Source organism: Hippichthys cyanospilos, chromosome 8 (assembly GCF_059441005.1).
Source record: "Hippichthys cyanospilos isolate Australia breed blue-spotted pipefish chromosome 8, RoL_Hcya_1.0, whole genome shotgun sequence".
NCBI classification, from domain to species: domain Eukaryota; kingdom Metazoa; phylum Chordata; class Actinopteri; order Syngnathiformes; family Syngnathidae; genus Hippichthys; species Hippichthys cyanospilos.
The window spans coordinates 15667792-15695000 of record NC_142376.1 but is presented as its reverse complement, the minus strand read 5'-3'; the positions used below and the strand labels follow the sequence as shown (position 1 = coordinate 15695000).

Genomic DNA, 27209 nt, shown 5'->3' with positions numbered 1-27209 from the left:
CTTTGAACCTGTTGGCTTTGTCTTTGCTGTTTTGGACTATGGATAATAATAATAATATGGTCACCCATTCTAACGTCCGGGGTCACCAATGTGGCGAGACTACATCTCCAACAGCCTGACTAAACTTTCTAACGTCTGGGATAATAATATAGCAAGATGACCCATCCGGGGTCACCCATTCTAACGTCCGGGGCCACCAATGTGGCGAGGCGAAGTAACCACACGTTGCTGTGCTAGTGGAGATCTTTACTCTTCGCATGCCATCACAAAACTGATACAACAAAGTCCAAAACGCAAAGACAAAGCCAACAGGTTCAAAGCATCAAAGGATCATAGAGACATGCCTACTGGGTGAGAGACATGGTCCTAGTGTCCGCCCTACAGCTCCCCCCCGAACACCCAGAAAGGCATAACGGAAAACCCCACAGGGTATTCACCAGTCTACTGGTAAATCCAGCACCTACTGCTGTCCGTAATGAAAACTGTCAAATCTTACACAGTGTCCCTTTAAGTTTCATCTTTCTTGACTGAATTAACATCAATTGCTTTTGGTTATTCAGACGTGAAAATGACCATTTTATGCACTGAAGATGACTTTTAGGCAGGCTAGACTGTGAATGCTATAACGTGTTAGCCGTGAAGAAGTGATTTGGGAGAAAATATTAAACATTGCTTGGAGAGGAATTTGACATCATTCCTCATCTTCATGTTGTGATTATTTTATGGCTACAAAGTAAGCACTGGCAGAATATTTCTATGACTCCATGCACTAAAGCTCCGTGGAGTTCGTTTACACTCACTACAAACAAACAGTACATGCTTACTTATGTAAAGTTCTGCTAGACAGCTCGGTAGTGGATGTAAACGTGTCTACATACACCGCTTGCACAGTATTCATCTAGGTCTGTTCACTTTGCAAACCACCGTCAGAAAATGTAAATGGAGCTCAACAGATATGAACAAATTTACTAACACACACACGCACACAAGAAACACAGTCAATCAATATGTCATTAGACATTGTAATGGCATCTCAGCTTTACAGGCCACTGTAGGCTTTTCTAAGCTGTCATGTGTCAGTGATCAATTGACATGATGGAATAATCAATTTCATTTAAAACTCAATGATACATGTCAGCAACATGGTCAAGGAGCAGTTTGGGGGAAAAAAAGACTACTGAAGACATTTAGGTTTTATTTGTGAAATTAAACCTTCATTCATTACACTATAAAACGGAATGGCAGTAATATGACAAATATCTTTTATAGTAAGCAGTTTTATTTACCTGTCACCGCCAATAATGAAAAAAATTTAGAGAAAAAGAATTTTAGCACATTCCTTCCCCTAGATTTATAAAAATGAACCTTCAGAGCCAGCAAGAAAGGGCCATAAATCTTTTTTTTTTTTTTCCCATGGCTTTCACTGTCAGCTACCATTTCAGCTGCACACAACTATGTCACATAAATTGTTGTAACAACATTACTGTAGCAGGCTGCACAAATAACAACTGGGCTACGTTTGTTCAGCAAGTATGAGGTAGACACATTCAGCATTTTTTACTCAAATTTTGAAATTGTTCACAGTTGTTGTCATGTGACTCGCTCGAACTAAGGAAATAGAACTGTAAAACACATCATACATCCTGTCTAATTTGACAATGTGAAATTAGGCCAAATCTCATGTAAGAGAGTCTCCTCAGCATACTGCTGAGCTAATGGCAATAGTTGATTTTGTTATTATATAGACTAAAGGAGGTGCTAAGGGTGACTGCACTTTGAGGCCCGACTATTAAAAATATGAATGTTTTCTTTGTGAATTTCAACCAAATTAAGGGTCAGTCAACAACCTGGAATAGATTTTGCTTCTTGCGTTTCACTGCAGTTAAACAGGACTAACGTGCAAACGGGTCAAAAACAAGAATACACTGGTGGTGACAAAGATAAACATGTCTGTCAAGCAAAAGACAGAACTATCGCTTAACTAAACGAAATACCATAAACGTAACGGTCTTAAATGAGAAATGTCAAAACATTTATTTATTGCCAGTCGAAACAAATACCCGGCCACAAACTTCAGACAATACAAGAAGAGTAGAGATGGACACTAAAATCATTAAAAGATAATAGGGAGAGATGGATGATTCACTATTTCTATTCGGTCATGTCAAATTAATAGTAACAAATTCATTTTATAATTGTCTTCATAACACATATACTAAGTCTGAGAAAGATTTGTGTGTATTTTCTAACAATACTATTAATCTAAGCGAATGGAAAATACGAGTCAACTTAAAAGAGGCTGCCAATAACACCATGCCTAAAGCTTAGTGGACAGCCCCGCCCTCGCCTGACCCACACATTGTCAATTGGCTTTCTCTACTTAACGTCATCTATTGCTGAAAGTATGACACAAAAACACAATTACAGTAGCTTCTTTAAGGCAGATACTTCCTTATTTAACTTTCACTCCATCCACACAAGAACTGAGTCACAAATTGATCAAGTGAAATGTTCAGAAATGTTCTGTGCGTTGAGTGTCAACCAGCAAGTCTCATGGGAAGCTGCAGTGAAATTGATGCATGCCAAGCAAAGACACATGGATGGATTGGGAAGCCCTGCCTTTGCCAAGGGGAAGATAAGTGCCGAGGCTGCAGTAATGGAGTGATGGAGAAGGATGATGATGGGACGGAAAAGGGAGAAATGAAAAAAAGTCGAAAACAATACAGCACAGCTGGTGCACCGGGCATTGCTCGAACCAACAATGGCAAGTAAAACTGACCTTCATTCAGGTTGATATATGATATTTCAGCTTTGCTGATTGGCCTACCTTTAACAACAAGCCCTGGCAAAGCAAACATTCCCATTTGAACCATCTGTGTCTCATCCCTGAACAAACAGATATCCCTGTGGAGGCTACATGTCAGGGGAGAGGGACACTTAGGTGTTGACTGATTCGCTCTTAATGATTCGGGGTAGGATGACGTTACAAGTAAATAAATACATAAATGCTAACACTTTATGTACTGTACAGACAAGAGCTGGGAAAGACAGGCTCAAAATACATACTTATTGCCAACAATAGGATGAATAAAAGTTGTTGCCTGCAAATAAACTTACCCATGTCCCTATAAATGTAAACAAAATTCTGCCTGCAGTATAAAGCACTTCAGGTACATGCATACATTTTTCAGGCCAGGAAAAGAAGCCTTTCTACAAAAAAGGCTTTAGGCATTCCCCCATACATGTGAGGCCATCCGTGCACAAAAACCCCTCTCTGATGGTGCACCGAGGAATATAATTTTCTTGCATACTGTACATGACTCAGCTGTGAAACATTTACTCCATGTTGCTGCTATGTTTGGTGAACTTCCCGACTCTCTTATTGTGCAATTAAGACTGGTAAAAAGTGATACACTGTGACTTGTGAAATAAAAAAAATTAAAAAAGAAAAATACACTGTATTTGATGTATTAATGGCTGGTCAATAAAACCAAATAATTGGCGTAATTCTTTATTTTAAAAATCGACTATTTGAAATTGAGCCAAATTGTGAAATTGAGCATTTGTACAAGTGGCAGAGTTCTGGATGGGTGGTTTACATAAAATGTTTACAATAGGTACTACTACTTGAAATATTTAAGCATGTTATGCACAAGCTATGAATAGCTATTTATTTGCAAAAGCAGTGAATGTTTAGTTTAGGTTAAAACTCCTCAAAATAATCTGCATACATTATTGTTCTCTGAAAATGTTTGTTTCAAATCAAACATTTGAATACACATTTGTTGGGTTTATTACTTCAATTAAAATTGATTAAAATCATAACCATCCTGAATGATTGGAAACATTTGAGATTTTGTTTTTTGCACATTTTGCCCACTTCTAATAAACAGAAAAGGTAGAACAATACCTGTTCACACTGCCACAGAGCCAACATTCACACAAATAAACTTCAGGGTCACTCATTCTAAATAGCATGCAACCAAAACAATAACTATGTTCTTTGACAAAAACATCACCATTGACGTGTAAACAAGGGCCAAAAACTACATCTATTTCACCCATTTTCTTTAAGGAGTCCTTTAGCCATAGCTTTGGTGATGTGATTTTTTTTCTTTCATTCCCTAGCAGAAGAAGAAAACAGTTCCTTCCTCTCATTCTCCATCCACACCTAATGCCTACTGCAGTCAAATGTAAACACAAGGCGTGGGTATTTTGCACTCATTTCTCATTGAACAAACCCCTCCCGGCCCACCCTAGCTTACCTTCTACATATATTTCACAAGCCAATGACACAAAATACACATGCACCAACACAAATAAAGCACATTACACGTTGGCTTACTCCCCCAAAGCAAACGTACACACACAGAGTAATAGTTGCTGAGCTAATAATGCACTATCCAGAGCAAATCTGTGAGCACTAAAGGAACAAATAGCTTTTTTTTTTTTTTTTAATAAAATATGTCATCAAATTCAAATTGGTTTACGGACCAAGGGCTTATCTTGATGGAAACAAAATGCTCTCTTGACCTTGGGTTAATGTTTAAAATATGCACCAACATTAGTGGATATGAGCTATGGAGACCAAAAGTAAGTCATTGTGATCTTAACAGGCATGTTGAGATAAAACACAATGCGGCAGTGGAGAAAGTTGGAACGGATGTGGAAAAGGCTGGTTAAACATTACAATAACGTTGATAAAAAAAAACAAATGCAAAACAAATAAATTTAGAAACAATGTTGAAGTCAAGATCATTTCAAACTGTTTTAACCACACTATAAAAGACCAAGCTCCAAAATAATTATTAGAGTGGCATGTAGATTTCCCTCAGTCTTGCCTGCTCTAATTAAGCCGATATTACTCATCTATAAAAACAAAAATTGAACACATTAATGTCTCATTTGACTAAGTCCATTTCATTGCGGCAAATGATAGCAGTAATTTTGCTTCCAAACAATATGTGCAATTGTCTGTCAGGAAACGTAGCTGCTCTTGGATCACTTCCTTCTCAATGTCCCATGCACAATCACCTTGCAATTGACTAGCAACCTGTCCAACATGAAGACCATCTTAGCTAGCTGGGCTATACTTAACAGCAGTACAGAAAAAGGATGGCTTTAAACATTGAAAATGGAAAGCCTGAATTTTAGGGTGACCCATCTTTGCGTGAAAATACAGTATCTTATGCTCAATGTGAAACGAGCAAAATCAGGAAGTTCCTTAGCTGTTTTCCTTTGCTTTATTTAGGCCAATAGGTTGAAATAAAATAACACAACTCCAACCCCAATTCCAAGGAAGTTGGGATATTGTTTAAAATGGAAACAATGTACGACGACTTGCAAATTATCTCCAACCTCTTTTCAACTGAGGACTTCTGGGAATGCCAATAGCTTTTGTACACGATCCATTTGATAAATATTGTCATTGAACCTACAAAGACAAGCTATTTAATATTTAAAATGATGAACTAAAGCAATTGGATGTCTGCAACCTGTATCAAAAAACTGGGAGGGGGCCAACAAAAGACAAGGAAAGTTGAGGAATACCTGTTTGGAACTTTCAACTGACCAACAGGTTCATTGGAAACAGGTGAAAGTCATGTTAGGGTATATAAGGCGTATCCCCAAAAGTCTCAGTCTTTCACAACTAAAAATAGGGCGGGAATCACCACTTTGTGAGCAGCTGCGTGAAGACGAATCATCCACAGCTTTACTATTTAAACACAATATTTCAAAGTTCTCTGCTAAAGTTTTCATCAGGAATGAGAGAAAAAAATTACAAACTTTTTTCGGGGTTGACCTCATATAGTTTTATATAAATATTACAAATGTGAATGTGCACTTTCACACGTTTGAAGAAACACTAGACGATTTGAAATGCTTGAAAAACTTTGTGTTTGTGCTGTTTTGCATTTTTATTTATTTTTTAGGGCCCCCCAAGTATAAAAGTCTGGCTACGCCAGTTAAGTTTTCTTTAACGGGATGTAGACAAAAATTAGCAGCTCGTGGCAAAAAGTAGAAAGTGTCATTTATGCTTTCGTAAGAGTTTAAATCATAGTTTTAGACTTAGTTTTTTTTCTGTATACTCTACAGAGGTAACGAGTATATTTTAATTTGATAAGTCTTTGTATTATTATACTTAAAGTTATACTTTGCTGTATGTTTTTCAGTACAAGCCAAGAACAGTATACTTAAGCAAAGTTATCTGAAGTTTATGAAATATACTATGTAAAAAGTAAACTTAAAAATATACTGCTTTAGTTTTAGGATGGAAATAAGTACAGTCATACGATAATTACATAAAATACGTATTTTTTCCGGTATACATCATTCATCCATAGTTATTCTCAATTTGAATATGATCACAAATCTGTGCTTCAAAGTAGTCATTAACATATTAGAATCTATAAAAGCAAGCAAATATCCCAAATATGATGCATATTATTGTAATGTTCATTGTCACATTAAATCCATATGCTTTTGAGCAGGTTCGCTGATTTACGACACATTGCATTTCTGAATCGTCCCAGCGTTTAATTTTGTCAAACCCATCTGAAATGTTTCTTCATATGAAACTGGCATCACATGACAGCAGAGACTGCTTTAGATGCTCAACAGCAGCAGGCCAGCACAATGACACCCCAGTGGGGTGCTTAGCTTTGAACACAGCAAATACAGTGAAATGGATTTTTTTTCCCAGCTGATGAGCTTAATTGAAGTGCTGGAGTGTGAAGTACGATTTGCATACTAATGATTGGAAAGAAGATTATTGACAGCTATTCATCAGTTGTCAAAAAAGATATTCTGTATATTTAATTGGATTGTTTTAGGTGTAGCAGGCAAAATATCTTAAATACAACTTGAAATACATTAAAATTAATGTAAATGTTCAGACCAGACTAATATGACTCTATGGGAGCTGATGGTTACAACACTGTGACTTATATTATTTCACATTCAAATTAAGAAAAAACATGTACAACAAATAAATAAATAAATACTAACCTGCGGAGACAGGGCAGTGGGAGGCTGAGTAAAGAGTGCGGAGTGGGCTGCTGACCGGAGGCCATGTGCTTTCCTGACAGTCTGGCGCGTGAATGGCGCAGACAGTACCTCCTGCTGATGAGAAGACATATGAAGATGAAGAAATAAGTTCGGGAACATCAGCAGCAGCTCAAATTGGAAATTAAGTGACTGTGATGTAGCACTGTTTAACAACAGCAGGGTTTACAGTAGCTTCCTAAAAAGAGGATTAAAATAATGAAGCGTGAAAGTGGGTGCTGTTTGGCTTTTTCTCCCTGTTCGTCCTTCTCATCACATACTACAGGGATTTACTTTTCGCTGCAATTCAAATACACCATGTCTTTGCAAAAGTCTGTGCAAGATTTTATCATACAACCCGTGTGCATATTAAATTATCAAAGCTCAGAGTAAATATTAGTCAGTATTTTAACTAAGAAATAACCAAAAGTCACATCACTAAACTGAATGAAAGCGCACCAATTAACAGTTACATTTACAGTGTACCCCCGTGCTTTGTCTTTTTATTTCTCCAAAGCTGTCCTCATAAATGAACTCGGTACACTCGGCAACCTCTAAAGTCTAATGCCAGAGGAAAGGATGATTTCTAGTTCCACCATTTGATATGGGATGAGGTCAACCAGCAATACAGAACAGAATGTATTTGACCTGACATGGAAGATGAGAAGCAGCAATCAGTTTTAAAAACTTCACCGGAACATTTGGGCGGTATATTATATCAAGTCTGTCAGTTAAGTTCCACGAAAGGCGCGCTGCACATTATATGTTTGCCACAGCTGGGCCAACACCCAAAAAGGTTTAACCTAGGACTCTGGTAATCATACAGTACAAAGGGAGCGGGCCCATGTTGTGTCTTAACATATCTACAGCGTGCTTTGAGGCAAGCCTTGAGTAAAACTAAATACTTGTAAAAAGCTAAAATTAAGATTTGCTACAGCAATATTAAACTAATACTATAGCAACGTTCATATTCAAAACTTAAGACAAGCAAGTCACAGTGCAAATATGACTTAAGTGTTAGAAAATATTTCACACCAACGGTTCAATACGAGAAAAGCAGAAACACACAAACTGCTAATGTTTGAATGTCATTGACTGGAAACAATTACTGTGTGCTGGACGATTAATGAAAGACTTTCTATTAATGTTAAAATGTTTTGAAAAATAAACTACAGCAACTTTGTTTAGCCCGAGCAAAGCAATTCGATGCTTGACCACTCTACCAGTTTCACAGAGGACAGAGCAATAAAGCTCACATTAAGATAAGCAGTGAACCTTGGTACAGTGATCGAGTGTTGCTGTAGGATTATTGCCTTTTGCTTATCTATTTTAGGTCAGGCATACTGCATCAACCCTTACGTGGGGCGTGCCTTCAAGCTTGCAGTGACTACAAACCGTCGTTCAATCCACTTGTAGTCCTTAAAAAGAAGCACTTTTTAAAACAAGAATGCCACAGCAATTTAAGCAGTGCATTGGTTTACTTTTAAATAATGCCTTAAAAGTCATTGGCAATCAAAATTACACAAAATATTGTATTACCATTACAAAAAAGAAGAAGTATTAAGATTTTGGATGCTAACTCCATTCATTGTTTTAAGATGCATCTCAGAATGAGAGACAATGCTTTAAACAGTGTAAAAATGCAGAACAAAAAGACAAATTGAAAAGCAAATTGAAAAACATTTCAAACCGACACACTAAAATGTGAGCGCTTTCTTTGGATGTGCAGTATATACCTCATGAAGTGTGTGGAGAGTATCAATTGTGACCTATCTGTACCATCAGGCCTGTCGGCCATCGAGGGGATGCCCAATCTATTTCTGGAAATGTGATTGTCAGAGAAGACAACAGCTATTCTCTCTTGATACCTGCCCTACAACAAACCAAGTAGAATCATACAACAATCCATACATGCGCAAAAGACACATCTCAGTCTCCTGACACCTGAGAACTAGCAGGTTAAAGCACAAAAGCAGCACCTTTCTTCTTTCATGGATATAATACAGCAGACAAGGTCAAAATACAGTATTTCTTTCTGGAGTGAGAAATCAGATGTGAGGCTTAACAATGTCAGAAATGCCACTTGCTTCAGAATGTCAACGGTGTTGTCCAAATGAGTTTAGCAAAGGTGTATTGAGATTTGCTGACAATTAGAATTCAACTATTTTTGCTGGTCACCCAAAACTATAACTGAAATACAAATGTTATGCCTTCAGGATTTGACTTTAACTCTTCCACTTTTGCACAATGGCTTCTACTCTTTACCATCAGTTATTGTGAATTTGCTGACACCTGAAACCGACCTGGTTCATTGGAACACAAGGAAGTGATCAGAGCCCAGACCGCAATACAGCAGTCATGTTTTAATTGGGTTTATCTTGTTAATCTTTCAGATTTCAACGAGGTGAGGGACACATCTGAGACATGTCGGACCATGCTCATTGATTCTCACTGGCTGCCTGAACCGCTTACTTGTTGACTTTGCCCAAGCTCACCTGAATTGATTCTGCCACTCTTAATGAGTAGAAAAAGCTCATTGTTAAAGACACAGATGGCTGGCTCCTCAAAGATGAACAAGACAGCATAAAAAAATCCCAATGACTAATGAATAATCTTATCTATCCCAAGTGCTGCATCAAGTAGTAGTTATCTGTTTTAGAACATTAAACACCTGTCAGTCTGCCCATATAAACAGAATGTTAACTCCTGGTCTCTTAACATCCTGTTGCTAATGTAATTCCTTCCCTCCCAACCAATTGAAACCCTAGAATAATATTTTTAAAAAACGCTCCCATGCACAAACAATGCCTCTGGTCAAGTTCTACATAATCTTTGGTCAGAATCATACCAAAAGATTGTTAAATATAATGCGTAGAGCATGGAACAAATGCACGCTGACTTCTAAAGAAAGGAGAGTAGACTAAGTATGAACAACCTGTTTCATGCTCTTTTGTCATCAATTGTGTTGAATGTACATTTGCCTCATATTGCATACTGAGAATAGTCTGACATCTACAACTTTATGTTTTAGCATTAATGCAACGCCTTATGGTGACAATGCAGCAAAAACTGAAATATCACCGCTGCAATAAATGATGTGCTATCTTAACATACCATCTTTCATTCTCATATCTTTCAGTTCTTTCAGTTGCTCATTCACCATCCCTACACTTCTAAAGGAAAATCACTTAGAGGACTGGAGAAGAGGAAAGATGGCGGGGGGCAAGTGTGGGCAGGCGAAAGGCAATCACTGGCCACAGAGAGCAAAATGAAGCGAGGGATATTGGAGCTGGAAAAGGAAAAGAAAAATGACATTTCCAATACATTAACCACATATAGTACAACCAGTGTCTACCCATGCTGACTAAAGGGGCCCACCCTTTAGTTTTTTACTACTGAGTGACCGCAAGCCAATGAAGGCATTTGAAGCATATGTGAGTTGATATCGTCAAGAGGGGATTCCCTGGAAGTTCGCTGATGACAAGCAAAAGGTCAAAATCATAAAACCGCACACCCATGGAAACCAAGCGAGTTTAGTCGGATTTCTGTCCAAATGAGAGGCAAATTCCTCACATTTTCAAAAAAAGCAAGCCGTTACTCACATTTGCATCTGAGGCACTTGCAGCAAGCTGGCAAAAATTCTCACTTATGCAGCATTATTTGTGAGTCTATTTTATTATGTGTCGGTCTAAGTTTTTAAAGCCTCGACAGCAAAAAGACACTTGCTTTCTTGGAAGACAAACGGCTGATCAGTCATGGCCCTCTAATTAAGTGCATTAAATTTGAATAAGGCAGGAAACCCTCTCTCATCCAATTGTTCATTCTCCTTGTAAGCGGGATACATTGTATTCCCTCATTTGTCTTCATGACTGTTTCTTTACTCAAATGCAATGAATATCAGGCATCCATTGGGGTTAGGCATGAAATTGGGAGACATTTTTGTTAATTTAGCAGAATTATACATTTACATACAGTATTTTTAACATTTTAATTTACAGTAACATGTAATTGAAATAACCAGTATAACATGTATATAATTAGGTCCAAAACATAATAATAAATAATTTCAGACAGTAATACTGACTCAGTTAATCATTTCCCTGGCCACCACAATACTGTTACTGTACATACCTTTAGTGTCTCTCTCAAAACAAGGTACACTCTTGACGCTTGATTTCATTGGATCCCAAGTAACAGGTACTAAATTGCCTGCACTCGCAAACAGATTGCATGCACTGTTGGTGGGCGTGCTCCATGTTATCCACTACAAATTGTATGCAAAACGGGCATAAATATCTGCCAAATGGCCAAAATTGGGAGAATTTCCTTTTGCATGTTGTGAGAGGAGCATCTACAAATGTCACATGATTTTATTATGTCCAGAGTGGTTTATCAAAACATAACCAAATAATTTATTATATTTTTTGACAATCAGAGACGGGGGAGTGCCCATACCAAGTTTCAGATATTGGGCTTTATCGCAAGGTATCAATGGACGTTGACACTAGTATCGGCTGCTCTCTTGGAGCAGTTTTAATAGTCACAAAATAGAAATGGTATTTGTTTATGTGCCATTAATTTAAAAAAAAATTGAAGGAAAATGCTATATTGGAATAGGTAAGTCTTTTTTTGATGATCAGTTATTGTTTTTTGAGGGGAAATTTTGCATATCAAAAGTATTTGCGGTATTGGCATCGATCGGACAAGTGGTCTTGAACATTCCCAAAATTACAGTAATTCTTTAAATAGCACATGTGAAATGCAGGTGCAAACCATATGTAAGGCGGTATCAGTGTAGTAAAGACAAAATTACTGATATCAATAAATATTGTGAGGGTGGCAGTTATGCTATCTAGTATTCATGTGAACAATTTATGTATCAATTACTGTACAGTATTGGGCACAGTTGGTCAAACACAAGCTGCAATACAGAAATATCTTTATGGGTGATGTAGAAACCATTTAAAGTTGAAAAGGGAAGAACACCACAAAGCTGTGACAACAATATAAACCAGCCAGAAGGGAACATGGATGCACTATCACTATCTGGTTTCACAAGTTATCGGCTAACAAACATGGAAGCACTCACCCACGCACACATGTGATGTAATCACAACTTTGATGCATACGCAAATACAAGAATCAGGGTTAGCGAATTGAGTGTGGAGGGAGGAGGCTGTCAGCATTACTCACTGTAGTGCTGATGAATGAGCAGGCACAACCACCTTTCATTCATAATGGAAAACAGCAACTTTCGAAGGTTTATCCCAGGTGTGTAAGGAAAAAATGATACACCTCAAACAAGCGGACAAAACTAGCCCATTTGCCATTAAATCGGTTTCTACTGTATTCTTCAAGGTGTAATCGGACGAACTCTAATAAAATCATCATAAAGTTGGAAAGGTTGATGTATCTGAAAATGACACACACAAAAACTCCAAGTTTATTACACAACTGAATTAATCACTGTTACATAATGATTTTAAATGGTGTTCCTAAGGGCTTGCAAGTAAGGATCAACTCAATATGAAGGACAGAAATGATTTAAAGTAGACCTGGGGGACATTGAAAACATTACATGGAATGTGCAGTCAGCTTAATTTCAGACAAAAAAAGCACAAACACACACCCCTGGCCACTCTGTTAAAACTGACGATCAGTCATACAGAGAGAGTACTCACTCACTCACTCACTCACTCACTCACTCACTCACTCACTCACTCACTCACTCACAGTTTGTGGAGCAGCCGCAAGTATGACACAATGAGTACGCATTCTGCTGAAGTTCACTTCATCAATCATTTCATTTTTTTTTTTTTTCTGGTGAGCAGACATGTTGAATGGCTTTCCTCCGGACATGATACAATTCAGGCATCTTTTCACGTTTACATTCACAGAACGTACCTTCACAACCACCCTGTGATGGGAATCAATCCATCATCCAAACAGCATAACAAAACGTTAACCAGCCTTTCATTAATTTTCTTTTTTTATTTGAGGTAATAGAAAATGGTCATACAATTATGACATATCTCAGTGGTTGAAGGGGACAGATGTGCAATTCAGTGTCTATAATTAATCGCAATAATTGTCTGGACATGTCTGTTGAAACACCACCAGTATAACATGTTGAGAAAGGTGATAATGATTGGACAACCTTCATAAACGTAAGCTGCAGCAGAAAGGACATTTTCAGTGTTTATACAGTTACCTTGGCAACGGCAGCACAGCAACTTTAAAACCTCTCCACACATTCATGACCATTATTTTAAAATGAACTTTTATTTTTTTTATCAAGCAGAAAGGCGCAGTAGTAGGGATTTATAAAGTCTTCACACACTACATTATAAATGGCCTCAGGCTGACAATGCAAAAGCAATGAAATGGTGTTGGAATTCTCCCACAAAAGTCCATGCCCTTCCATTTAATCCTTCCATCGCCTGAGCTTTGTTCATCAAGTTCATGAGCAGGTTGGGTTATCCCTTGGGTTACCCCCTTAAGACCAAAGCAAGTAAGGGCTAGAGCAGTACAAGTTGAAACAGCAGCTTCACTGATTCGTTCCATTACAAGGTATTCTGTTTACCAATTATTTTGTGTGTGTGTGTGTGTGTGTGTGTGTGTGTTTATTGATCTATTATTGATTTATAGTAAGATGACTGCTATGATAAATGATCAACATCATCCTCATGTATGGAAAATATTGAAATACTTCATGAATATAAAGAGGAGTTGGACTCTCTACAAGTATAAATGGTTGACATAATCCACAAATAACATCAGCCGAGTTTTTCCATATCCATAAATAGACACAGCACACCACCGATGGAACACAATGCTATTTTAAATTGTTATGGCATGTGCCCGGAGGAGAAAAAAAAACCCTCATGTAACAGATGATTTTAAACAGAGCAGTTGTGTCAAGTCTTTCATTATTTTACTCCAGTAAGGAACTAAGAGTGCAATTGAATGAATATATTAGGTTTGATGAATAGTATCAGTGCCTCAATGAGAACATTTGTGTTGTTTCAGAAGCAATAGTGGTTCTAAAAATAGTGGTGAAAGTAAAGAAAAAAAAAAAGAAATAGCAAGCAAGGACACAGAAATGTAGGGTACCTACCCACTGTATGTCAAGCCAAGTCAAGTCAAGTACTCAAGTACAGTACATCCATACAACTGGTAGAAACCTGCACACCGTGAAGAGGGAACCAAGTAACCCTTGAAATAAATATGAGATGTGCTGAATAGCCATAATCAACTTTATTGAGTTGAATCTAGACAAACACATGACCTTCAGGGATTTATTTATGTATTAATTTTGCAAATTCCCAAAACCAGAGTCATATTTATTCTACCCTCCAAGATTTGAAGTGACACAGACAACCGCAAAACTCACCTTTGAAATTGCCAGTACCTCTTTGATTTTTGGAAGGATCTTCTTTTACTTGTGCATTTTATTTTATTTTTTTCAATTCAAATTAACCAAGAATCATTCACTAACTGCACTATTTAAGCCAAAACTAAACACTGTCTCCATGGTAATTCTCTAACAGAAGTGTCCTCCAACATCTCCTATTTATAGACTAGTGGATGACTGGTTAGTTGGCAAAGGATGAGTAACACTAGTGAAACTGGAAACATGTCTGAAGCCTTGAATGCCATATCTTTGTCCTTGCATCTTTGCTTTCTAACAAAAGACTTTGAACGAGCAGAACAATCATGAGAGTTCAATGAGCAGGTTCAATTTGTCTGAAGCATGACAGGCCCGCATGCATTGAGGTGTGTGTGGTGCCAGCGTTCAGTATGGGAGCCTGAGTAATGACACAGATGGTAGTCATAGTGACACAAATGTACGGTAGTCGTTGCACAATTGACATCCACCATCAACAATATTTGTGCATTTGCTCGCAAGAATCTGTAGCTTTGCTGTCTACCAGCCCTTCTAAAATAGTGAGCGAAGTGAACATTTGTTGAAAATGTATTAACCGTAACTCCCCAAATATAAGACACACTTTTTTTACCCCCAAAATAAAGGGTTAGGGTAACAACAATGGATGGCAGAATGGCTGTCATACCAGAGCCACAATATTTTCAATGTTACATTTAAGGTGGATTGGTGTGGTATTTGGCCATGGTATTTTGTACTGTGACAGCAACGTCACAGTTTGAGAGAGAGAGAGAGAGAAAAACATATTGTTCTCCCTCCCTCAAAATATTTTAAAAATTCAAGCTACTTCGCCCCTTTATTAGCAAAGAATTGTGAGGTTTTTTACGTGTTTGTTATGTGCGAGTCGGATGAATGTGACCTGGTCATGAGATATGGGTCGGATATTTCATTGCTCAAACTTGCAAATCAAAGTTGGAATTTGATTAGCTGAAGTCACACACATTTCTGCCGCATTTGATTGAGTAAATATGATAGCAGCTGGTCATGTAACATCACAATTCTTAATCATATAATTACCCAGCGCTACTAATATAGACTTTCATTAGGCAATCTGTGAGATGTTGGGTGATTGACATAGAGTATTGTATAGTACATGTATGCCGATGCAACATATAGTATAGTATTGACATTTCATTTATTTTTTTTTCTGCCCTATACTACACACTATTCAATTACCTGATGGACTTGAGTGATTCTCCAAAGTACCAAGAGTGAACTCACTGTTATTGTGATGCTTTTTACGTGTGTGCCTTCCCCTTTTCTTGCGCCATGCTTACATTGCTCTTTTGAACAGGCATGCTAAATCTACGTTACTTCAGTTAATGATCCGTTGCTGATATAAAAGTCATTAAAAAAAGGGAGCTACAGTATATCCACAAATTCATTTAAAAGCTTACAGTTCTGTAGACATGAAGAGTGAGCAATTAGTATTAGAGATAGGCAGTAAGAGTCTGCAACTAATGCTTTGACTTCATGCTACGGGAGGTCTGTTGAAAAGAGGCATGTGTCCTTATTATCCACATGCAAAGTGGCTCTCCTGTGTCTGCTTTCGATGTGTAATTACAGTGTAAACAAGGCAGCCGATGCAAACGGTCTCATGGACTCACTGACTGTGCTCAGAGACTGATTCGTCGCAGTTAAGGTTCAGTACTTGACTTCTGCCTCTAATGAGATTAACAACATCTGTCATAAAATACAAAAACATTTCAAACAAGCAATGATACAGGGAGAAAGGCCAAAACAGCAACTGTATGACGTTAGTAGTGGATGGAAGATACATGTTTCTATCTCGCAAAAAAGGTCATAACTTCCCAAAAAACACTAGAGCTTCATTAACCAAGAATACAATCTGTCCCTACAATTTATAGTCACTTGGTTTTAAGTGTTTGAATCTCCAATAGTAGAGGGCAATCAAGCACAAAACGTGCCCAGTCTGTTCATCTAGAAGTAACCAAGGAAGAAGAGGAATAGTCAGAGGAAACTATTCGCCTTATAGTAGCTAAGAGAGAGCTCACAAATTTACTCATGAAATATTGTTGAAGCATAGTGTGTAAATGACTTTAGTTTAAGGACACTTATATGTGTAATGTACATTTAACATGATGTGTGAACTAAATGGTAGTTATTTTATTTTTTTTACTTAAATGGTAATCACAAATGTGCTACTGCTTATCACAATTGAAAACCAGAAAGTTGGTAAATTTTCATGGTGTCTAAATATTTGTTTGTATAGGTGATTATGAGTAGTTAAATCCTATCACTTCAAACTCATGTTCAACTTTAGATTATTTCTTAAAAAAAATTTTAAAAAAACCTGGGGAGGGATATTTATTCGATTATTTGATAGGATAATCAACGAGATAATTGATTTCAAAAAGACAGACATACATACAAACAACGACTTGATTTCATCAAGCATGCATGTTTTCAAATGTAACGGACGATGAAGAAAATACACACAAGAATGGGAAGAGCATGCACGTGCAGAAAGGAGGACGTAAAATGAGATTAAAACCTCAATCCATCGAGTCACCCTAATTTAATACAGTCATTGTTCAAAGTTGATAGCTATTTTCATATACAGTAATAGATTGAAGCAAAAAGTACTTTTACGTCACATTTGTAAAAGTCAGTGAGATAACACTACAAAAACAATATTATGTCTGGCTATCTGAATTCTGAATCTCAGATTACTTAATTTCCATTGATCAGGGATTGATGAACACTATTCTTCTGCTTGAGTCCCATTTAATATGTCTTCAATCTTCACGGTCACTTAATCGTTCCAGAGACAAGCAAAGACTAGCAGTAAAGTTCTCAAGTGACAGCTGCAAGTTGCAACCAATGTGGCAACTGATCAGAGTGAATAGGGGGCCAAACAAAAAGGAAATAAGCAACAGGACTGCTTCGCAACATGCATTTCTAAGCCACTATGGAGAAAGAATCTTCTCAAGTGGAAACAAACATGCCCTCCCATTAACTGTGACGCCCTCAACACAAGAGTGATGCCACATTCATCCCATTAAACTGAAAGCAACAAAGCCCTCATTTACATAGCAACAGAACACCAATAGGTTTCACTCAGCAGTGAAGTCTGTATGCCGATAATTTACCAGCAGAGAAGCCTGATATGTCTTGTGCACAGTAGAGACATTTGATCTTGATTTTGTCTGTAACACAGCAACAAAAGGGCAAGAGGTGCAGGGGGGTGCTAGTACAAGGCTGCACTCACTATTAATGGTTTGTCATAGGCAAAAGTATGTACAATTTGTAGTGCTTTGCCAAGCAGGGTCTCGAGCTGACACTATTCATCTCATGCTGCCATTATACAACATTCAATGAAGTATATAATGCATGTGCTAATGTGTGCTTACTTTTGTTTTTGTGACTTGAACTGCAGTGTTGACAACAGTATATTCCACGGTCTCCAGTTTGATGCACCTTTTTGTTTTCTTGCTGCTTTAAGTCTCCACTACAAAGGACAAAGAGACAAAAACTCCAGAGGGCAAGGCAAGTGAAGCTAAGGTGAGCCAAAACCGTCCTTAGTGCTGTACTGTGTCGTGGAAAAGTGAGCGGTTAACCTTGATGGCATGGGCTTGACAGTGAATTGGACAACCATTTATATATCCTGAACAATATGTTTTCTCTTGAGTGTGCTGGTTTGTAGTTTTATAAACTATAACAATGGAGTCTTTACACTGCCAAATTTCTATGGGACTATGATATTTTTATTGCATGCTGCACAAGTCAGCCATCAGGAAGAAGCTTCCTCTTGGAGTGGCGTATCCAACAGATACCAGAATTTTGTGGTTTGTAGTTCCATTGTATAAGTCTGAAAGCAGTAAAAAGCTTTAACATTAAAATTGCATGCAGTGGCCAGCTTTACTATGTAAAACTGATTTTCCAGGTCATATGCAGTTATTATAGTGATGGCAGCCCATTTTCTCTTGCGTGAGAGGTGAGCTTGAGGGCGAGGGAATCCTCTGTCAATAACAGGACTCTTTCATACAGAGCAGCAACCAATTGCAAAGTGCCTCACTGTTGGCAAGATGATGATTTTCTGCTGCAGCCAATCAGTTGTTGATGATGCTTCTCTTTCTGCCATATACTGATATGATTGTCTGTCCTTTTGGCACAATTACAATTATTCAATTGCTGCTGTCAACGCACACCGTATTGTTTCAGTTCAGTCAAGTGAGTGGAAAAGTTCACAAAATGGGTTAAAACAATGGATTATGATATAAAAAGGCTCAACACAAAATAATCAGACAACTACTCTGTTCTTTCCGTTAAAATACACGAGATCTAAACTTGAATTAATGCATTCTTGTACCAGACCTAAGATGTTTTACTGGCATGAAAGGAAAAATTGACTTAACAGGTTTTTAGAAAAAGGTGAGATAGGAAATAAATTGGCAAACAACCAACAATCACGGAAGCACTATTTTATTTTTTTTTTTGTAATAGATGGCTGCACACGTCTATATTTAAAACAATGACAACTACAGATCATTTCAATTTTGAAGTTGATTTTGACGCATGGAGCCGCGCTTAACTCGCGGAGCAGATCAAGCATAAACCTAGCATAAACCGCACTTTTTGCAGGATTTGCTCGCTTGCTATTTCTTAATCTTCATGAAATCTTAAGCTTGTGTTTGCCCCCTGGCGGTAGGATGACTGAAAGTGCTTGATTTGACATGTACAGTACTACGTAGCCGGCTTTTTAAAAGTTAATATCGCCGATTATCATCTTAATTAATCGTGGCAGCCAATATTGTGATCTCGTGCAGCCCTAAGTGGTTGTATACGACAGTACATTTTGTGACGTTTTTTCAAGACACGATTACAAAGCAAAGCTTGGTACCCCTCCTACAATCACAAAAGACCAAGATCAACCATGTGGGTTCTCCAGGTTCCCAGGATTTGTAGTCAATGCTGCGAGCATCACTTCTAGTCTGCTGCCTGCATTAATTTGTGGCTGTGAACTTGCATAAACAAGGGTACAAACAATCAATACTTGGTGAAGGAGAGGTCAAGCCTACCCTCTCGATCCATAATTACCCGAATAAATTAGAGAGTCTTCATGTTTTGGAGGGCAGGGCTCTATCAATTTGATCCATATGGGAAGCAAACAAAGTGGAGGAATTTGGCAAAAAGAAGGCTAAACAACATGGTTGAATAGCCACCATTTAGAATAAATTATATTTATTTTCCTTCTGTGTCTTGCACTTGCACTTGCACTTACTGGAGGACAGAAAGACCTTAGAGTAAAAGGAAGGAACACAGCAAAGGTTTTAGGAAAGCGCTAACAAATAAAAAGGGTTCAGATCACAAGTCATTTTACAGTGATTTGAGTTGTGCCACAATTTCAAGGATATAAAAATATAAACTAAAATATAAAGTAAAGCATTACAATCTGGAAATACTGCATGCACTGCTGTCACAGTAACAAGCTTCTTCTCATATTTGACAACTTGAAAGTGATGACCTTCATCTCCAGACAGCAACGTCACCTGTCCTCCTGGCAGCCCATACAGCACCAGCCCACTGTCCTCAAGATGCGAGTAACAGACCGATGCTTCCATCCATCACCACATTACACACAGTGACCTACTTTGATGTCCTTTGCAGGCTTGAGCAGAGCTACACAGGGCCACCAAGAAACATGGGGCGACTAATTAGTCTATGCCACGAGCCGAGGTTCACCAGTCATTTACCATCTCAAGGGTTTAATCCCTTCCAGTATGTTAATGAGGAACCACCCAATCACAATAGCCCCATCCATTACCTCTCCAGTCTCTGCACTATGAAGAGTAGATTTTAGTGGCAAGAGGCCATGCAGTCACTGCGGGAAACGCCTGACAAGGAGTTGGAAAATGAATAATATTGCACTATGCATACTGATGAGGCAGCAGGAAGAGAAGACTTTCTTCATTTCAATAAGTGACTATCAATGAACACATCCAGGGCAGGTCTGTTAGCCTACAGGGAAACAGCTGGTGAGAAAAGGTATATACAGTGTAAAACATACTGAAGGTATGGAAGTCATAGGGTAACTGAAAGAAGGTCGATATATGCAATCCAAAGCACAGTATGGTCATGAGTTCCACAAGACCGTGTTTAGAGAAAATATTTAGTCGGACACACGACAGGCCAGATCTCTGTCACAGAAAATGTTCCCAACATGTTTCCAAAACACTTTGCAGAAATTTGAAAATGGACATACAGTACACAAGACATGGATAGTCATCAGCACAGTGGTTTTGTGGTTAACAGACTAGTAAGGAGACACAGAGTTTAAATCTGGGTTTAATGCGACCTTTACAGAGTTTGCATGTTCTCTCCATGCTTGTGCAGGTTTTCAGAGTCGTCCAATTTTCTCAAACATTCTAATTAATATTGGGTTACCTGACAACTCTAAACTGTCTAAATCATAACTTTGAATGTAAATATTATTTTGCAATGCAAATGATTGGTAATTAATCAGGGTATGGCTCTTGCTCAAAGTCAAATGGGATTAGTGCCAGACTGCCAGCTAACCCTAATGAGGACCCATAAAAACTGGATGAATTGGGGCGGTAGTCTATATCTGTGACCGCCATTGCAACAGGTCCGTGCAGAAAACAATGGCGCAAACATGGTGCTGACTAAGCTTCATCACGAGTATTTTTAGTCAATCTATTTTTAAACTTGACTTATCCAACTTGGTACACTTTTTTTTCCCGGCCTGAATCTGAAGTCTGAACAAGTACCTTTTTGTACGAAATTCCTTCTCCCAGCTGATCTTATCTTTGAACACACAAAAAAAACTGCATTATTGTTGATAAGATGTAGGGCCACAAGAGCCAGATATAATTTATTTGCACGAGAATTAAAGTGTAACAACAATTACGTTATTCATTGATAACAAGAACATTATGCTTTTTTGTTTTGAGGTTATTCATTATGTCAACCGGAAAAACTCCATTGGTAGACAAGCTGATAAAACGACCTAGCATTTCAGAGGAAGACCCAAATATTGAAGATTTACTCACATCATATGCATGTAAACCGGCCTGAGAGAGAAGAGTATTTTATGTGTTCATGGAAATTTTTGACTGACACTATAAAGTAAACAAATATACATTTGACAACGTAGTGACACACATTTAACAAATGTTTTCAGCTATCAGGAAAATATTTGAAATTACATACATTGTTATAGAACCTATGCTAAAACTATTAAATTGTCTTTTTCGTGCCAACAGACAAGGGTATTTTTTTTTAATAAATAGATTTTAGAAATAAACAAATAAGCCATGTTACAAGAAGTAGAAAGAAATCTGAAAAGTCAGGTAAAAAGACAATTTTGTTGAACAAATGCAAACATTCTTAATTGGGAAGCAGCGAGTTTGCCAGAACTGCCTGCACACCACGTAAAGCAGACAGGAAGGAAGTTTATCAGAAGCAGAGCCAGTGAGGTCATCCTCTCAAAAATGTCAAGAAACATTTGGCATTTTGCTCAGTGTGACAAGGTTCCACATCATACATATTAGCAAAAGCAATTAACTAAAAGGTCTCTTGAATGAGTGAATCCCCAAGTCACTCTGTGTCACTAAGGTCTCATCATGGACTTCAGTAATTTCATGCTACGTCATGTTATGGTAAGGTTAAGAGACTTCTTAAATTTGATTACCGGTATATTAAATTGATTAAATTTGATTGTATGTCCCCGTGTTTGGTTTGATTAGAAAATGTTCTGCCAATGAGAGGAATCACATTTGAAAAATAATTATAACGAAATGTTGTTCCATTGTGCGCAGTAGTGTGTCTGGTCACCTCTGGCACATTTTCACGCATAATGCATCCTGTCCCTGGGCTTTAGAAACACAAATCACAGGAAGAGTGAGTGACTGTGGAGCTGTTATTACCTGTAGAGCTCATCTAATAACTTACACCAGTCGTTCATTCAATTATCAAATGAATAATGCCGGTGGGTATAATATAGGCCCCATCTTTTACTCTCATCCGCCATACATGCATGTGAGCGTAAACATTAACATTCTATGTGCTATTGCAAAACATAGGACATAAAGCTCCAGCAACAAGGCCTTCTTCATGGAAGGCTGCTCCCACGATGAATACAAACACAAAAGGCTCAATGCGCGTGTCAAATACAACATTTTATCAGAATACAGTATCCTCAAGAAATCTGTCAATTAAAATTAAATGCTTTTATGCTATGCAACAAGACTAACAGCTGCAGTGTGAACTGACGCGGCTGGCTGGAGACAATATCAGTCTCTCTACTTCATGCATCCTGTTTAGCAGCACATTGTGAACTCTTCAATCCAGACCTTTGAAAGCAAGCTATCATTAATCATCATCTTTCAACTAACTTAAACATAGGTCCTTTTTCAACATTATGCAGATGTGCAAACAGCATCAGGTGAAATGAAAAGGTGGAAAATCTGTCAGCTGCAGAAGATGGAATTATGTATACAGCATACTGTCAGACATCTCTCACCACATCACATTGCTCTCAACCCCTAGCAAGTGAATTAAACTCTCCATGAAGACTCAGATAAATTTTGTATCATTGGAGGGAACCTTCTCCCTCTTGCATGTTATGACCTTTAACTTCACGGTGAGAAACATCAGCTCTACATCAAAACAAAAAATGGACAGGGAAGTCAATAAGAACAAACAAATAATTAATTTACATAAATTGTACAATGCAAGACTAGGATTGTTAAAACATCATTACAGTATTTGTAGTGTCTGCAAACAGCATACTAATTTACTTATAATCACCATAATCATTCAAAATAAAGCCCTAATTACAATAGATGATCACATGTGAGAAAAGCAGTATCCAGCAGATTTAGGCATTCACGGTTAAACATCCTGACATTAGCCAAGCAGATTAGCCATATAATACAGCGTATGAGTGATATAGCTTCTATTTCTAATACTGTGGTCACCATCACACTTTTCCATAAATGGTCTCATTTGCATTGTGACAATAAAAAAATAGAAATTACCTTATATAACCCCAGCCAGACTGGAGAACTGACCTTAAAAAAGGTACTCAAGTAGGCTTAGAAATTGATGTAGATATGAAATCAAACCTTGGACACCACACTGACCATCAAGGACAAGATCGCATGAAAGCGACAGCTTCTGTAGACAGCTTTGTCAGTCATTTAAACGAATTGCCTTCTCCCAGACGACAGCTACTCTCTTATCACACTAATCTGGATAACTTCAGCACTAAGTCAGTGAAGGCAGCATGGATAAATTAGTTTACTCCTACGTTTATTGGATTATAAAGCAGGAGGGGCTTGACCTGATGACCCCTACTTTAAGCTGCGGAGCTTTAATGAACGTAGGAGCTTTGATAGCACAAACAGAATATGAGCTATCTGATAAGCAACGCACGAGAAAAATATTTTTACTCTAATGAATCTATTATAGGTGCAGTATGTTGACTTCACATACTGTAGGCTCATAATACTGACATTCAACTTTTGATTTAGTCTATGTATTTTTACAAGGACGGTTTACCCGCAATGTTTCAACACCCGAGACGCACTTGAAGGGAGCTGCATTTTATATGACAGTGGGCTCAATAGTAATCTGCTGGAGGTTAAACATGAGCCTCTTGGGTCCAGAGGCTGCTTTGCATCTACTGTGTGAGGAGATGATTGGCTGCAACCAAAAAGCATTTTCTCTACCGTTTGCCAGAAAAACACCCACACTCAAAAAAAAAAAAAACACTACATGTATAAAGGCAACTTATTAACTAAGCAACCTAATGCCGCCTTCCAGATTCTTGAAAGTAGGTTCTCCTGCAGCACAAGGCACCCATGTTAAGTTCCATGGACCAACAGCAGCTATGCTCTTACACTACAGTATATGACAGGCAAGTAAATCTGAGAGGGTAATACCACTCAAAGAACACAACACAAAATATTTACAACAGCCAAATATCCTCTATTTAATATTAATTAACACTATGAACGATAATTTCACAATTAAAATCTGACATTTTGTGAATGGATCCTTTATGGAATTCACATATCATGAAAACACGAGTTGGAAATGAAGGCCACCCTCAGACTTAACCTAATTACACCTCTTTGGTGGTTGTGCATAAGTTACGTGTGGCGGGTGTGTCAGAAGCACAGACGAGAAGCCTGCCACACCTTGGGCTTGCAAAAGAAATACGCTAAAGAAATGACTGAGGCGTGAAAGGCAGAATATGCCCCAGTAAGCTTTACCTGTGTTCAATTGTGGTCTACAATAGAAGTATGTACACACAGTGCCGCTACCTTGACTTACGTGTTTCCAGTGTTGCTTGGTCCAATTGTGTACTTTGTGTTGAGAGCCGTAATTCGTTAAAAAGAACTTCAAATATGCGGTCACGTGACAAAACCAGGTAAGTTCTTTAGTCTCTTAAGTTTAATTTAACTTTCATAGTCATATTTCCCAAAAAGTTGTTTTTCATAAAAGTGTGTTTTTGGGGACTTGGGACAGAACAACTGCCTATGAGTACATTTAATTGGAGAAAAATGGTTTCCAATGCTAATTAATCGAGATACGAACTTGGTCACAAAGTGTTATACTTGCAAGTCAAGGTCCCACTCAACAATGTTAGTATGAGACAGAAGTCAGGACTGATATGTGTAATGTAGCCCTTCTCAATTAATGGGGCGCGCACCACTGAGGGAGTGCGAAGTGATGCCAAGGTGGTCTCGTATAACCCTGGGGAACAGTCTTTGCTTTTGCCATGTGAAGTGGAAATGTACATCACAGCATTAGGATGTGCAGGGGCGCTCATTGTTAAAAAAAAAAAAAAAAAATATATATATATATATATATATATATATATATATATATATATATATATATATATATATATATATATATACAGTATATCTGCACACTGTTTTAGACCATTTCCTTCAGGTTAAAATGTTTAAGATAATGGTGCTCCTGTATATTCCAGACCAATTTAAATGGTATTAATATTTATTGATTGCATTTTTTTTTCAGCATCAAATAGTTGTTGGTCAACAATATTTCTAGTTTTTATTTGTTAATGTTAAAAAGGATACAATTTTAGGTATAGTTACAGAATTTTAAGAAATAGTATGACCTGCGTGGCCTTCATCATTCTTCAGTCCAGGTGTTCTCATTGGGTCACTGCGGTTGTAAAAGCTGTGAGTGGCTGTTCGGCATAGGAGGTAGCAACAAGATGAGCTACTACTGCATTGTAGCCCAACAGTTTAAATAAAAATCTGCACCCGCCTGCAGGAAAACACATGGATCTCCCAGATGACTGGGGAAACACCCGCAAGGAGGGGAGGGCCAGCAGGCAGGCTGTCTGACATCATTCATGCCTGGATGTTACTGAAAGTATCAAGTTTAGTTTAACGTCTGCGTTTATGTCCATTCAGGGCACACGAGTACAAATGAGACATGTGAAGATGCGTGCAGGCATTGATGGTACTGCCGCAGAAACTACACTCTCGTCCCACTCACACGCCGCAGTTTCACAGCTTATATAGAAGGAAGGAGAAGGAGGTTGCCCCACTCAACATCAGCCATCGACGTTAAAACACAAGCTCAGCGTTTATGGCAGACTCTACAACACTCTTAGAGGAATGACATGTGTACGTACACACAAAAACACACACTACCACACGATCAAATAAATCTACAAAGTTGCTGGGTGTGATGACATAAAAAAGAGAAACGAGAGCGAGTTTGGTTCTGAGCGGCCGGGGCATTGCCAGATGATGGTCTTCACATCAGCAGGCGCTTCAAACAACTGCATTGCCTCCTTATCAGAGCTCCACGTCCCACTATGCGTGGAAATACAGAAACTCGCACGCGGCACCAGATCCAGACGCATTTCCTGACTCACAATGAGCCACGGCGTTTACGCAATCTCGGGACAAGAGCAGTGCGGGAAACCTTGAGGCTAGTTAGCTTTACTTCCGTAGCAAGCCCAACCGGCCGCCACCGTGCGCCTCGCTTGGGGCAGTCAGTTCCTCCGCGCCCCTCTCACCCACTCCCTCGCTCTCGCTCACTGTCGGACACGTCCTGGCACTTACTGGTCTTAGGTGCTGCTGGTGTCGCGGAGAGGGAGCGACGAGTGCGGGGAGGCAGCCGACAGTCGCTCCGCCGCTTCTGGACAACAGCAAGACTGATCTGCACACTTTCGCAGCCATCTCTGAAGTGAAAGCTCGCCGGGAAGGAGACTGCTACGGGCGGACCGAGACATACAGAGGGGAGGAAGAGCGAGGGAGGGAGGAAGGTGGAGGCGGAGGGGGTGCTGGTGGTGGGCGGGTTCGCCGGTGTACGCCACGGCAAAATGATTTGCATAGACCTTGAAAGAAGAAACTCTCATGTTGTCATGCTTAAATAGAATATTATATTATAAATATTTTGCACATTATGAAAGATAGATCAGAGACGCGTGATGGTTAAAGAATTTTGGTAAAGATATAAAGTTCCTTTTAAAAAAGTACACTACTTATTTTTTTCATACTGTATAGCGTGCATGGAGGAGTCTTTTGCATAATTAAAATACTGTTCGTGTCATACATTTATAAAATACCATCCATCCATATTCCTTGCTCGTCCTCACGAGGGTTGTGGGCCCTGGAGCCTATCCCAGCTGTCTTCCAATAGGCGGGGTTCACCCTCTGCTCGTTGCTAACCAATCGCGGGG

At 38.5% G+C, this 27209-nt stretch overlaps 1 protein-coding gene across 2 annotated transcripts in view; it reads right to left on the bottom strand.

The window, feature by feature from the left end:
* Window positions 1–26757, bottom strand: part of mcu (mitochondrial calcium uniporter) — a 51372-nt gene extending 24615 nt beyond the window's left edge. The window contains exons 1-2 of one of the 2 annotated variants that reach the window (XM_088421547.1): window positions 26590–26757; window positions 7009–7122 (exon numbers count right to left, since the gene is read on the bottom strand). In XM_088421547.1, the coding sequence (XP_088277673.1) occupies window positions 7009–7122; window positions 26590–26706 (231 nt within the window). In that variant the 5' untranslated portion in view covers window positions 26707–26757. The remainder of the gene's footprint in view (window positions 1–7008; window positions 7123–26589) is intronic. The other variant, XM_088421546.1, reaches the window with a different exon arrangement.
* Between the last annotated feature and the right edge of the window lie 452 nt (window positions 26758–27209).